At 35.5% G+C, this 16262-nt stretch overlaps 1 protein-coding gene across 1 annotated transcript in view; it reads left to right on the forward strand.

Annotated features, from left to right (window-relative positions):
- GLCCI1 (glucocorticoid induced 1) overlaps positions 1-16262 on the forward strand; it is a 123325-nt gene that overhangs the window by 35798 nt on the left and 71265 nt on the right. The window contains exon 3 of the mRNA XM_047837007.1: positions 14537-14688. Coding sequence (XP_047692963.1) covers positions 14537-14688 — 152 coding nt within the window. The remainder of the gene's footprint in view (positions 1-14536; positions 14689-16262) is intronic.

The raw sequence follows: 16262 nt of genomic DNA on the forward strand, positions 1-16262 counted from the left end.
ATTTGATTCTTTGGTGTCAATATTTAGGAAAGTAAATGCTAGAATAAACATCTGTGTTTCCCTATTTCTGAAGTCTTCATTCTGTTGAGCCTATTGGTTCTGGGTTTATAGAGAAGTGTAGTTAGTTGTGTATTTCTTAGTCCATCGCTGGATCTGGGGACACAATCGGGGAAAATACAGCTTGCAGACTAAATTTAATTTATTAGATTCTTTTTCATTAAGCAGGTCAGTGGTATCCAAATATATTCCAGTAGAGATTAACCATTTTTTGTTTCCCTGCCATCAATAAATTTGCTTGATTGGCAGTCATATTTTGTTGCAATTAAGCAGTCAACTCTCTTTCTAGGCCTTTACTCCTAATTTCTGCATTTAACCATAGAGTTACCTACTTATTCTATTATTATGCTATTATGAGCTAACCTATAGTTATTATTACCTAAACAAAGTATTTATAGCTAAACTTAAGTGCTTAAGTCTTAACTTTGTTTATAGATTTTATGTACACGTATCTTTGGATTTTGAATTCTTACAAATTTTCAGTGTAGATAGCATGAGAAGAAATATTTACTGATCTAGGAAACTGGTGCTCTCTGTGCTATATCAGTTCATTCTTCATTCACATAAGGGGTAAGAATGCTGATAATTTTTTTTTTTTTCAGATTCTTTTTCAGAATCAGAGGAGCTACAGTTCCTACAGATTCCTACAGAATCAGAGGAGTCATACAGATTTCTAAAGATCTCATTTTATGTGATATGATCAGTGCTTTTTTAGTAGTGAATAAGAGCTTGATCCTATAATGTTAGTGGTCATAATCAATGCTTTCTTGGCCTTTAGAATTATTTTAAGACTTTTTGTTTTTTATTGGCATACCCAGTAGATGGTGGAATGGTATGCAAAGAGCCTGGTTATTTGTGTCCCTTCTAGATTTAGCCCCTTGCAAGGAGAAAGTCCTCTTCTCCACATGACTCTCTTCGAATCCCTCTGTCCATTGCCCTGCCATTTCTCATGGTAAACTCCACCTTTTCCCATAAAAGGAACTCCTATCCTTTGATTCCTTCCTGGTTCTTGCTGCAGGCTTCCATAAGATGCACTTTGAAACTTTCCTCTGCGATTGCTAGCTCTGGTGGGGGAGGGGGGGGCGGTGGGCAGAAATTCTGTTAATGCAGTGACTATGGATGCTCCATTCCAGCTATTTTCTCCTCTGGACTAGGCAGGAGTTCATCTCTTTACTAGGTTAAGTAGGAAGAAAGTGTACTCTCTAAGGCTAGCATTAATTTTTCTGAGTCAACACAATCAAAATACTAGAGAAATATCAAAAATTTTTAAATGTATTTATCTGGTTCTAGAGGGAATTTAATAACTCACATTTGGTTTGCAGCTATTCTGTAAATTTATAGTCTAAGATTCAAATGTGCTAAGAGAATGACTATGTAAATTTCAGATCTTTTTCTGGCCATTATTTCATGTAGTGATACAAGACTTGCCTTAGCAATATTGGGCAATCTGCTGCTCCTTTGTCCTTTCAAAGTTACTAACTGAATTCCTTGCACCTCCTAGCAGTTTTTATGTTAATTCCTTTGCCAGCTGTTCATTGTATGAAGCTTAGTCTCTGGTAGATTCTTCAGGAGAAACTCATGGGACTGATACTCTTTGAGTTCTCCATACTTTATGTAACAAGAATTCAGCTATAGTTTTTATCTGTGCCTTTAAAGGTCACTTTAGCTTTATTAAAATGTGTTTGATGTAGGCTGTTCTGGACAATTTTCTCTGGATATATGTATGTACTTTTAATATATAGTTTCAAGTTACCTTTCGTTTTAGAGTTTTTTTAGTATTTTTTGTTTTGTTGTTTTGGTCTCCTTCAAAGATTCCTGTTAAACATATGTTGAACCTCATCTTGCTTATGGTGCATATTAATCATTTTCTCTTGATATCTTTTGATCTCTTCCTTTTTTTAAAAATTATAAAATGTGTTCTATGTTTCATGTAATTTCTGTTAAGGCATTGCCCATTGTATTTGTTGTAATTTAGTCTTCATTCCTGAAATAAGTTTTTCTTATGTTTCTAAGTCTTTCCTGAGTTTGGTCACTTTTCTTTTCATATCTTCCTTGCCCTCAAACACATCACTTACGAATTTTTCTAATCCTGAGGTTTTTCATTGCTTCTATCATTTAAAAAAGACTTTTAGCTTGTTTTGAGCTATTAGGTTGCAGTTTTCATCCTACGTGGTCATGTGTTTCTTTCTTGCTTTCATTATCGTAGGTCAATATTTATTGTTTGTGCCCTATTTTCCCTCATAGTGTAATTGTGTGGGTTTGGGGTGCCTGAGTGGTTCAGTCAGTTAAGTGTCCGACTCTGAGCGTTTCGGCTCAGGTCGTGATCTCAGTTTCATGGGTTCTAGTCCCTCATAGGGCTCTGTGCTGACAGTGTGGAGCCTGTTTGAGATTCTCTCTCTCTGCCCCTCCCCCACTCATGCTCTCTCTGTCTCTTCCAAAAATAACTTAAAAAATAATTATGTGGGATTTATTTGCTCTTCTCTTGCTCACATTTTAGGTGAAATGAATTTTACTGTGTTTTTAGAAGGGGGACATCATTCAGGTAGAGCTTTTCTAGCTTAAGAACTCTAGTATTCTCACTTCTTTTGTTTTTATAAAATGACTTAAAACGTCTTGCTTTTGTTATCATTCTCCTTGACTACCTTCCCCAACTTACCTGAACTTTCTGTTTGCTTTGCTTGTATTGTCCCTGCTATGTTCAGTTTTTATTGGACTCCCAGTAATTTCTGTTGGACTCTGTATTGGAAGCAGTTTTGTTAAGTTTGAGGCTAGCCATATAGTTCTACTACTTCAGACTTTATTCACTTGGTGTCCTCTTGCACTCCTGTAGAACCCCCTTCCAATTTTGGCTACTGTTCTCAGATTTGTCCTTTCCATTTACCCAATAGTGATTGGTTTTCTTTTGTTCTCAGGATTGTCAGAAGCCCACATACTTTCCTTCTGCTGCCTCTCAGACAGATGTTCAAAACATGATGGTCTTAATTTCTGAATCTTTGTCCCTATTCACTTAGATTTGAAGTTTTTGTGGGGCCGTTTTGTGACATTGTTATGTTGCAGGTGCTTTCCCTCGGTCTTTGGTTTGACTAGTTTCTTTGCTCTCTTGTCACAGGGAGTTGTAAAATCTTTTCCTACTTCTGCAGTTTTTTGATAAAAGATTTCTTTTCTTTTTTTTTTTTTAAGTTTCTTTATTTTGAGAGACAGAACACGAGTGGGGGTGGGACAGAGAGAGAGGGAGAGAGAGAATCCCAAACAGTCTCCACACTGTGAGCGTGGAGCCAGACGCAGGGCTCAAACTCAAGAACTGTGAGATCTAACCTGAGCTGAAACCAAGAGTCAGATACTAAACCGATTGAGCCACCCAGGTGCCCCTTGACAAAACTTTTATATGAAGAACTGTCTTGAATATTGATTTATTGCTCTACTTAATAGACACAAAATGCTACATATATTAGAAACCTGCCATAGTGCTAAAATAAAAAATAAGAGGTTAGTATTATGAAGTGAAACTGTACTCTGGAGGGTAACAGAGAGGGCATGTGTGTGTGTGTGTGAGAGAGAGAGAGAGAGGGGGAGGGAGAGAGAATTACTATATGTATGGACATATATTCCAAACAAAAATAGCTGAAAAAAATGTTAGTATCCTTTTCTAGATGGGTGAATTTTTTTTTTCTATTTTTTCCTCATTAAAAGGTAAATTTTGAGGAAAAATGCTATATATCACAATTTGGGTGAAGTTGTTTCCTACTTTAAAAATCAGTGAGTACATCAGTAAAACTGGTTGTCACACTGTAGTCAAGATATGACCCATTCTGTAGCCTTTTTGTTTTTCTTTTTTTTTCCACATTATAAAATCTATTTTACTTTTTCTTTTTTTCCCCAAGTTTTAATTTAAATTCCAGGTAAACAATGTCATATTAATTTCAGGTGTATAATTTACTGATTCATCACTTACAACACTCAGTGCTCATCCAAAAAAAAAAAAAAGGGGGGTGGGGGGAGAGAGACAGAGACAGAGAGACAGAGACATATAGACAGATGGACAAACCAGGAAACAGACCCTTAACTACAGAGAACAAAACTAAGGGTTTCTGGAGGGGGTGTGGGTGAGAGGGTGGGTTAAGCAGGTGATAGGTATTGAAGAGGGCACTTGTTTGTTTTTCTTTTTAAATTGGGATATAATAGTGAATCTACCTCATTTGGTTAAAAATTTTCCAAGTTCTACCAATGCTTTAACTGGAAGTTAGCTCTTTAAAACAAATTATTGTGGAATATTCTGTCTCCTGATTAGAGAATACTTACTTTCTTTTCTTTTTAAAAAAAATTTTTTTTCAACGTTTATTTATTTTTTGGGGGACAGAGAGAGACAGAGCATGAATGGGGGAGGGGCAGAGAGAGAGGGAGACACAGAATCGGAAACAGGCTCCAGGCTCTGAGCCATCAGCCCAGAGCCCGACGCGGGGCTCGAACTCATGGACCGCGAGATCGTGACCTGGCTGAAGTCGGACGCTTAACCGACTGCGCCACCCAGGCGCCCCACTTACTTTCTTTTCAATTACAATATTACTTTCATCTTTGACCATCTTATTTTGGTTCTTTTATAGTTGCTAATACTTGGTGATTATTTCTTTAATGTCTCAGCCCATTAGTCATAATGGATTTAGATGTTTGGAATCTCTGTGAATTGAATTCATTGGAAGTTCATAAAGCTTATGAACCTTCTACTAATTATGACTTCACCAAGGTTCTTTAAAGGACTATTATTTTGCTACCAGAAAAAAAAATGCATAAAAATTTTTTTAGCATCTTCTCTACCACATATGTAATTTCTTTGTAGATGTATTCCAAATGTCAAGAGCCCCATCTTACTTTGTTGCGTGTTCTTCCACTGCATGTCACCGGGCTTTATGGCTATCTTAGTGAAATTTTCTTTAAAACAGAAGATACATAAAGATCTTCTCTTGGGCTTTCTTTGAAAACAAGCTTGAAGGCTTTCCTTATCTCATCTTAGATGCCATTTCACACAAATTTGAGTGAGCTGTAACCCATAAGATCATTCCTAAATGGCTGCATGACTGCATTTTTTTAAATTGTTTTCTTGACAAATCTCAGGTTACAGGCTGTGTCAGGCTTAGTTTGGTTGGAAGCATGTTTGTTTCTCTTGTCAACTTCTTGATTGGTTCCTTTCCAGATTTCTGCAGGGCTGCCATATGGTCATTTCTGCATGTTTTCTAGATTGCCTCTGTGGCACGATTCCAGGTATGCTTGATTAGTGTTTCAGAATCTACTCACACTAAGAGGGCTTCAGTTTTTGCCCTTTAGTTTGATTTCAGCTAACATGTTCAGATCTAGTGTCCTTCCTGTCTCTTATCTGAAGTTAATTTTATTTTGATGATTTTGTTTTATATGGCCTATGTGTTTTTGTGTTCTTAGATGTCAAGGAAGAAAGACCTATAAAGGCCATTAGTAAAGTGCCTGGACTATGTTGACTTTGGAGAACCGAATCTAGTAATAATTCTACTAGGTGACCAATATTAACGTACTTTAGATTGGCTAGAAAAGTATACCAGTCTCCCTTTACATTTGTTAATTCTTGTTTATACACTTGAAAAAAAACTTTGGCAATTTATTTTGGAAATCATTCTTTATACTTGTCAGGTAAGGAGACTCTTAATGTTGCTGGTGATGTTAAAGAAAAAATTATGAGACTTGTTAAAGAAAGGTAAGACAAACTTTATTCAGGGAGACTGTCGTAATATGTGTAGGGACCACTGCAATGGAGTTTTGGAGTGAGGAAGAGAGATTGGGCTCAAACTCTGAATACAGCAAAGAATAGTGGGGATTTCTAGCCAAGGAGCAGGGTGAGTGTTAGTGGATGGAAAATTACTAAGAAGGAAACATTGGGATAAGGGAGGATTCTGGCTAAACAGACATCACAGGGTTATTGTCGAAGGCAGTCTAGGGTGATCAGATATCACATGGGGGTGGTGGAGGATGAGGAACTTGATCAGATATCAAGAGTGATCAAATATTGAGGGTAGGGATTCTTGCTAAAATTGGACAGTGCAGAGACAAACATGGAAGCCCAAAAGTTAGGGCCTAGTTGAGAAGAGTTCAGAGGAGCCTGACTAAAGTTTGGCCAAGGAGAAAATCTTTGTCAGTGATAATAATTTAAAACTACGGCTCTCGAGGAAGAGCTCTCACTACAGAAATACTGAAGCAAATCCCTGATAACAAATAGGCCTTTAGCAAAATTATTTTTAACCTGAGTGAGCCAGTGGGGTGAATATTTCCAACCTGTATTTATTTATAGTGGTTCTTGATCTCCACTAGATTAGGAATTGTATCATTTCAAGTTGAAGTTGAAGAAAGATAATTTAATGTCTTCAATCTTGGCTTAGTGAACTTGTTTTGATTTTCAATGATGAAGATTGAAATTATAATATGAATGAATTAAGTTAGACGTCATGAAAAGCTCATTGATTTTCTGTAAAGATAAAGGTTGGTTAATAAACTCAGTCTTAAATGCTGTAGTCAAATTAATTATTAAAATTTAAATTTCACTTTACCTATATATTTGATTTAATTTTGCTCTGGCACTTTCATTTTATAAGGGAACCTACTTAATCTATTTTTTTCAGACTTCCTCATGTGTTTGAGGAAGTAAATTTTTTTGTACTTCACTTTTATTTGCATGCACAATACCCTGTTTGGACAGGAAGATCTCTGTCCAAAGGAAGCTATATTGAACTTTGTTATCTCATCTTTCTGGTGTGCCTAAGCATTCTGCCTAGAGTTTTCTGTATTAAAATGTGAATTTTCCTATGTCATGGCTGGCCTCAAATTAGAAAGTAACCTTTTAAAGGAGATGATGAGTATTAAATTTATTAAATTCTAGAAGTTTAGCTGCTAGGAGCAGATTTCAAAGAGTTGGTTGACTTTGCAGCAGGATATTTCCTTAGGTATATGTAGTCAAACTTTCAGTGCCTTTAAATGGGAGTAAATTATTGTCATAGCAGGTTTTTATTTTTGAGTATCTACAGTTCCAAAGGATCTGGTCCCAGTCCTTCAGACACAGGTTCTTAAGCTTTTAATAGCATTAAGAGTCACCTGGGATGTTTACTAAAAATTCAGATTTCTTGATCCCTCTCCTCTACCAAAGAGTCTCACATGGTTGATAAGAAAACAGGCACACAAGTGAGCATATTTAACAAAAGTCTTAGACTTTGAGAAACACTGCTTTAGGACCTCAGTGTTTTCCAAACCTTATGAAGCATCTGAACCAGTCTGGTTTGGTTTAAAAATGTGTTGATACCTGGTTCCCCTGTATAATTTCTGAATTAGAATCTCTTGGAGTCTGGCCTGGTAACTTGCATCCTTGTAAGAAAGCCACACAGGATCCCATCCTTGAGTTCCATTGCTTAGTCCACCATTGAATTGCCTGAGAGCCTTGTGTCTTTCTGTTCTAGGATTGCCTAAGATCTCATTTCTAAGTGAAATACTAGAAAGCTGTTTCTTTTACTTCTCAGACATGCCCAGGTGTTAACACTGTAGTGGCAAAAAAAGCATTCTCAATTTTTTTTTTTTTTAAAGCATTCTTTAACGTTCTAATCAGTACTAGGTAATTTAAGGCATACACAGACACACACCAACACATTGTGGGACTTAATGGCTGTTTTCATTTCTAATGTTAGCAAAGTTAAATGATAAACATGATTATTTTTACTACAACTGTGGTAGGATAAAATGTTTTTACATACTTCAGGAGCTTAAATTCAAGACAAAATATTATATATGTTTGTTTTGGTACCATTGGCTCACATTGTAATGTGACATTTTGAAAACTAGTTATGAGTTCTGTGATAGAAAGAACTGGAAAAGTGGTATTAGTACTTAGTTGTCTTAAGCATTTTGCTCAATTGAATGGCTGGAAGATGCTTTACAATGGTAATCAGTGATGGATTTTGAATAAAGAAGCAGTTCATTCTGGTGGCGTTATAATGGCTAAGTTTCATGGAATTTTAGGCATTACACAATAGTTGAAGGAGTAATAGCTCTTTTTCAAGAAGTTTTAAATAAATTGTTAAATGCTTTCTTTAAGTTTGGATGTGCTTCATGTAATCATGAAGTGTAGATGGAAAGCTTTGGCTAATAATCATTAATTGAGAGCTAAACACAGAGAACTGACAATTTTTATTTGCTTTTGTAGTAGGGTGAACATAGTATGAAATAGGTTGGAGTGTGTTAATGGTCCAAGAAAAAATATGAGTACTTTTTTATTTGTGTTGGTTTCCATTCTGTATGGCTACATTATGGCACTCAAAAATACTGTATCATCTTTGTCACCTGGTAAGGTTAGTTTGGAAGATGTGGTTGGTGGCTTGTTTCATATTATTCTGGAGCTATAGTTCTTTAAGTTGCCAATATTCAGTAACTTTTTTTTTTCTTTTTTAGCTTGCAGAAGTTGTATTTAACTTTATTTTTCACTGCCACTGAAGTAAACATTGTTGGGAACAAATTAATTAATTTAACATCATACTACACTGCTCTGGCAGTTAGATATCAGGCATGTTTTAACTGTTTTGAACAGTGCTAGTTTGCTATTCAAATTCAGGGTTATCTAATCCGTAGCTTCATGCATTTAAGCCTATTTTATTATTATTACTCTAAAGTTGAATTTCCAGTTGGTTGTTAGAGAGCAAGAAGTATTTTGTATAGTTCTCAGTAGGTACTCAGGAGACCCAGGCCTACCAACTGCTGTTGCCATGTGGCTTCCTATTCAATGAGGTGAAGAGGGGCAGGAAAGAACAACTTTTAGATGAATGTAATGAGGACGACTTGTTATAGACTGTTGCTGTCAACAGTCATTTTCTGATTCTAATAGAATGATAGTACTGGAAATAGGTGTGATTTTTTTTTTTTCTAACCATCGTATTTTTTTGCTGAAGTTAGTTGTGTTTTACCCTCAACTATTTAAGTAAGGGTATTAGCAGCAGGACTGGTGAAGTAGCATGGCAAAGACTCTTACTACTCCTTTTGTGTAGTTGGAGAGCAGCATTCTTGGTATCTGCTGCCTAATTTTTTTTTTTTTTTTTTTTTTTGCTTTCTTTCCCTTCCTCTCCTTTGGTGTGCTTTTGCCATACATATACTACTTTATATTATAGTTTAATTGTATGTATCATGTCTACCCCTAACCAGGATATAAACTCCTTGAAGAGAATCTGAAACTTGTTTTGCAATTTCCCTTGGTACATGTAACATAACAGTGCTTTCCATATGGCAGACATTTAGCAAGTTTTATTTAGTAATAATGATTACCTGGTTTCACCACTTATGAAGGTACTGTTTTCCTGATGTCTGTTTTCCTTAAGTAATGATACTAAGTATTTATTTAATTGATTTTCTTTCATACCTTACATAAATATAATTGAATATTTATTTTAGCAATTCTATTAAGTTAAACTCTTATAAATTAATTCAAAGACTGACTCTACTAATGTATGTTTCTAGCTCATAGGGTGTCCTCTTGATCTACTTGAATTGAGGTAATTTTGTAATAATTAGAGAAATAATTGTGATCACTCAATTCAAAACTACATATTCTAATCACAGCTGTAACCATGACATAGACAATTTATTGTATTGAATATGTAAGTAATGCAAAGCCAGTGTTGATTTTCCGTATTGCACTGGATTGTAAAACCTGAGTTGAGGGGCGCCTGGGTGGCGCAGTCGGTTAAGCGTCCGACTTCAGCCAGGTCGCGATCTCACTGTCCGTGAGTTCGAGCCCCGCGTCAGGCTCTGGGCTGATGGCTTGGAGCCTGGAGCCTGTTTCCGATGCTGTGTCTCCCTCTCTCTCTGCCCCTCCCCCGTTCATGCTCTGTTTCTCTCCGCCCCAAAAATAAATTAAAAAACGTTGAAAAAAAAAATTAAAAAAAAAAAAAGAAGAAAAAAAAAAAACCCTGAGTTGATAGGAGATAACACCATGAATTAAATAAATAAAAACTGGTGAGCATCGAGGCTTAGATGTTGAGGCAGTTAAAAACTAATTCATTTCCAGGGCACTTGGGTGGCTCAGTCATTTAAGCATCCAGCTCTTGATTTTGGCTCAGGTCATCATCTCATGGTTTGTGGGATTGAGCCCCATGTTGGGCTCTGGGCTGACTGTGCAGAACCTGCTTGGGATTCTCTCTCTCCCTCTCTCTCTCCCTCTCCCTCCCTCTCTGTGTGCTTGTGTGAGCTTTCTCTCTCTCTCTGTCCTCTCTCAGATAAATTTGAAAATTTATATATATATATATATATATATATATAAATTTGAAAATTTATATATATATATATATAAATTTGAAAATTTATATATATATATATAAATTTGAAAATTTATATATATATATATATATATATATATATATATATAAAAGCTAATTGCCATGATAATTTGGATAATGGTAACAAGTCATCTTGTTGAAATAGAATTACATTGGGGCGCCTGGGTGGCTCAGTCGGTTGAGTGGCCAACTTCGGCTCAGGTCATGATCTCACGGTCCGTGAGTTCAAGCCCCGCGTCAGGCTCTATGCTGACAGCTCAGAGCCTGGAGCCTGTTTCAGATTCTGTGTCTCCCTCTCTCTCTGACCCTCCCCCGTTCATGCTCTGTCTCTCTCTGTCTCAAAAATAAACGTTAAAAAAAAAATTAAAAAAAAAAAAAGAAATAGAATTACATTGTTTTTGACAAACCTTTTGTTAAGTCTAGGGCTTTAGTAATATTTGATAGATTCAGTTATTATGGCTAATCATATCCTGGAAGAGTACTGTCCTTGCCAATTTTCAAACCTAATCTGATTTTTACACTTGAAATAATTTGGAAATTAACTCCCTATCTTTTAAATTTTCCTGGTTGTGAGCACTGGTGAGAATCTTTATTTTAAAGAGTGTTCGGGAGTACCTGGGTGGCTCAGTCATTTGAGCACCCAACTCTTGATTTTGGCTCAGGTCATGATCTCACGGTTTGTGAGATCTCTGTGCTGACAGCACAGAGACTACTTGGGATCCTCTCTCTTCCTCTCTCTCTTTCCCTCCCCGCCCCCCCCATAAATAAACAAACATAAAAAAATAAAGAATATGTTTGTAATAGGACCTATCAAGAATATATGCCTCATATACTTTAATTTTTTTTTAAATGATGATTGGTAGAATGAATTTTGTAACAAGATATAGACACTGCATTGTCCTAACTTGTTTTCTCTTTTTAAGGCAGATCTTTTTGTTTGTTTTGGTGGTGGTAATGTCTGGTGCTTGTCTACACATTCTGAACATCATTAAGCAGTAGGATAATCTTGTAAAATTAGAGCTAAGTGGCCAATCTGTACATTGAGACTAGCACCCAGTTTCAGGTCCATTAAAATAAATAAGGCCATCTTTTGAGATACAGGAAAACATCATAACTTCTGTTTTTTTTCCACACGTGTATTTTTATTTTTCCTCATATCATGTGTTTTATCAGTTTTATAATGCTTAACGTATTAGTAATACAGTACATATCTCATTTATAAATGAATAACTGCAGATGTTGTTCCATGCTTACGTATAAGAGTATTTAGTCAAAATAGCTTGAAGACCACAGTTCTGACAAAGTGACTAATCTAGAGAATGGAAATTACGTGGAGAACATGTGATCTTTTGAGAGTGATAGGCAAAGGTCCAGTGATAAAATATATAGCAAGAGTTATTTGATATAGATTGAAATATATAGATCAAGAAGCTCATTTATATTGCTTCTTCATTATAAGACATAAAAATGGTCCCTATGGTTTATTTTCCAAGTTAGGAGGAGTTTTAATAGTTGTAAGTAGCGTATGTATGACAATTTAATAGTTCGGAGCAGTGTAAGTTTAGGCACAAGTTTTCCACATGTAGTGGTTCTTCATTTTCTGGCTACAGCTGACCTTTATGCAGGACTTTTTGTATTTAGTGGTGGACTGCTATAAATGTTGGTTCTTTTTTAAGACAATCTTTTTTGTCTCTTGTGTCTTCCTGGTGGAGGGAATATAAAGTAACTTTTAAAATTTTTAAACAAATTGTTATAGATTATGAGAGACATATTTTCTCCTTTTCCCAAAGTTGTTAAAATTTGTGGGTATTGCTTTTATAGCCAGAAAAAAAATACTTAAAGGAATTAATATAAATAACTTCTACTAGTACCAAAAACAGTCTACATAGGTATTAGTTGTGATGGGGGAGGAGGTAAGAGAGAAGAAAAAAAAAAAACAAAACAGTGAAACAGGACAAGTAGCAAGAAAGCATTACAAATAGGAAGAAGAAAGTTACATGACAAGTTAAATTTACTATAGCAATAATGTAAATGGGATAAAATTATCTTCTACAAGAAGGCTTACTGCAAAGCTTTTTTCCCCAAAAAGCTTAGTTATATACTGAGTATAGGACACATGCGTAAACAGAATGATTGAAAGAAATTGAAAATTCAAGAGTAGGGATATCAGGCAAATTATAATAGAGAGCAAAAGGGGTCACAATGTTAATGTTTAATTTGACAGAGTTTAAAACATGATATATGGAACAGATCATAATGGTGAAGTATGTAAGCCATAGAACTGATATCATGGATCAGTATGTGTCAGGTTACACAGAACTAAAATGTAAATGATAAAAAATGGCAATAAAGAGAATTATTAGATCTCAAAAGAACTTTAGAAATTTTAGAGTTCTTCTCTAAATTTGTGACAGATCCAGATGATAATTATATTATTCCTATATTCTGTATTTTTATTTCAGTTGAGGTACAAGACTAATAAAGACCTATATTCTGAAAACAGAAAATATATCTTCTTCATGACTCATGAGATATTTATAAAAATTGGCCATGTTTTTGGTCACAAAGAAAATTTCAGATAATTCCAAAGAGTAGATAGAAATAGTAGGTATCCTAGATTCTCTGCCCATGGTGAAATGAAATTAGAGCTAAGTAATAAAGATGAGGAAATTTGGTAATTTTCTTATCTTTTGTAACACTCTCGGGTTAAAGAAAAAAATCAAAACTGCAGTTTTAAGATATGTAAATAATATGATAACACCAAAGTATACAGTGTTTTGTTTTCTGATAAAAAAAACAAAGCAACAAAAAAAACCCTGTATAGTCTGGCTTCAGGAAGATAGTGGAAGGACAGTATTCAAAACAAATGTTCCTTAATTGTTGTTAATGTGCAAGGCATTTTAGTTCCATGTGAGCTGTAACCCTGGATGAGACTCTGAGCTTTGGAGCTTGTAATTGGATGGATTTTATTATAGAAAGCACGTCGGTGGTAAATTATTGGGGATGTGTATATGGAAAGACTATAATTTCTTTGTTAAGAAACTGTAGAGTTCATTATGATCATTTTAATTTTGAAAAGCAGTACTTACAGTACCCAAATGGAAGGAAGTAGGTTGTTAGAGTAGATTGACTAAACTGTGTAGAATGTCTGGAGATCTTGCTTCCTTTTTACCTCTGGCTCCTGTTGGCAGTTCTCTTTCATTGGACAATTCTGTTTTATCCCTCTGGGCCAGATTCTTCATACATAAATGAGGAAATTGAATTACAATACGAGGTTCTTTATACATGTTATTTTTGTGTAGCTATGAATAAGTTGATTTAAGTAGTATTGAGCATTGATTCCTTTTCAGTCTGTAGAGACTAAACTTAAGTCCTGGTGGGGGAGAAAGACAAACTTACAGTTCCATGCAAGCAGAGGGGGTCACATATATCTGAAACCAAGGGTAGAGATGGAGAAAGAAAAGCCTTGGGGAAGGTTTCACAGAGTTGGTGTGACACCTGAGCTGCTCTTGGAGATAAGAGTTTGTCAGGGAAACACAAAAGGAGAGGGTTGTCTGCTCAGGAAGTAGTAGAATGTATAGGGGCAGAGAAGGGAGTGTTGTACATTTGGGAAACTGCAGTTAGTTCATTTGGCACTTCGTAGTTAGCATGGATTTATAGTGGAGTAGCAAGCCATTAAGCACCGAGGTATATGGGAGCCAAATTGTAAAAAATACAGGCTTTAACTTTAAGATGGTAATTAACCATGGAAGTGTTTGTTTGTTTGTTTGTTTGTTTGTTTGTTTTAGTGGTGTTGGGATATAGCCCAATTGAGATAGATGCAGAGATAGCAGTGAAGAAACTGGCAGTCCAGGGGAGACATGATAGAGTCTTAATTAAAGTAATGGCAGTGAAGATGATGGGTAGATTTTAGAATAGGTCTCTGAATGGGTGAACAAGCATCTGACAGCCCTGGAAATATATGCAAGATTTAATATGTGAATGTATTTTCCTTTGGAGAGGGTCTGCAAACTTCATCAGGTCATATATGAAAGAGCTGTTAGGGTAAATATGTATCATAAGGAAACTTGGCAGGGTGACATTCTACAGACTATGAAGTTTAAATTTTACATAATTTATCAGTGACTAATCTAATTTTTTTTCACTTTTTATAGTGGACAGGCCAAAAGCTCAGCAAGTTCGAACCTCTAGTACAATAAGGCGAACCTCTTCTTTGGATACGATAACAGGACCTTATCTCACAGGACAGTGGCCACGGGATCCTCATGTTCATTACCCTTCATGCATGAAAGATAAAGCTACTCAGGTAAAATGAGCAAATCAAAATCAGTTTTATTACCCTGCAGTTCTGTTTTGATCACAATAAAGAAAATGTAATTTCATCAAATTTTTCCAAATTTGAAATATATTCAACCAAAGAAGGAAGCCATTTCTTTTAATAAGCTTTAGACTAATGGTTTATTGTCATTTCGGTTTTAAAAGTTTTAAAATTATTTAAAATTTAATAAAGAGCACATCAGCTTATATTACACGGTTTTTGAGACTTAGAGTTTTAAGAATTGCTTAACAGAAATTAACATAACTAGTAAGTATATTAGAAAATATAAATAATTTTTGAAGAAAAGTTTACACAATTTTTGGAAGTAATTTATAAAGTACTAGCACATGGCTAAGGAAATTCATGTTATAGGATTTTGTTTAATTTTTTTTTAATGTTTGCTTATTTTTGAGAGAGAGACAGAGCATGAGCAGGGGAGGGGAAAAGAGAGAGAGGGAGACACAGAATCCAAAGCAGGCTCCAAGCTGTGATCTGTCAGCACAGAGCCCGACACGGGCCTCGAACCCACAAATTAGGAGATCATGACCTGAGCTGAAATCCGATGCTCGACCAACTGAGCCACCCAGGTGTCCCTGTTTGTTTGTTTATAACGGAAGACTAGAAACCTTGATATCTAAATAGAACGTTTACTGTTTGTCACACTTTTTCTGCTTATGGAAGGTTCCCCAAGCTTTTGATTTAAGAAGCTTTTCCTTCCAAGTCAGGGAAAAATATGAAAACATCTTACTTTATGATTTCTGAGTTCTTGACCATTTCTTCATAATAGTCGTCAATCAGCATTTTGAAGAATATTAAAAGTATAAGAGACGGTTGCTGGCCTTAAAGAACTTACAGCATAGTTAGGAAGATAAGATGTAAATTCATGAAAATCAGTAATAGAAGATAGTATATAATTAGATGTTTGATGAATGGAGCATTTAAATGTTAGAGGATTCAAAGGAATGAGAAGATTTGAAGCTTTCTAGGTTAGGGAAATGGAAGTATTTGAGTTTCATGTCTGAAGAAGAAGGGAGGAAATTTGGACATGATCTGTGAGAATCTTCTCAGTGCTTATAATTTTCTCAGAGAAGCTTGAAACCATGAAATTAGCTTCTTTATTATCCATTTTATCAGTTTTGTCTTCGCAATATTTTATGCTATCCATAGTCTTTTGCTTTCCATTCTTTGCTTTATGAGGAAAAGGATCAGTTTGATGTGGTAGACAATGGGCTTCTCAAGTAGAAATAACTAGCAGAACTCAGAGATGTGGGTCTGGACACTTAGAATTGGACTCAGATAATTCAAGACCATCTTTTTGGAAGAGTAGGGTTCACAAGTGTGATAAAGTGTAGACATGGTATATAAAGAAAGAAGATCAAGAGACCAAGGACTTCATCTTTGGAAAAGCACACAGGGAAAGAGAAAAATGCACACTAATATATTTACCTGGAAGCAACAAGAAGAGGAGGGGATTAACATTTACTGACTGTAGATCACGTGCTGCATTTCTTACATCCCGAGTTTCGTTTAGTTCTCACAAGAACAATGTAAGATGACACAGA

This window comes from Prionailurus viverrinus, chromosome A2 (assembly GCF_022837055.1).
Source record: "Prionailurus viverrinus isolate Anna chromosome A2, UM_Priviv_1.0, whole genome shotgun sequence".
Taxonomy (NCBI): Eukaryota; Metazoa; Chordata; class Mammalia; order Carnivora; family Felidae; genus Prionailurus; species Prionailurus viverrinus.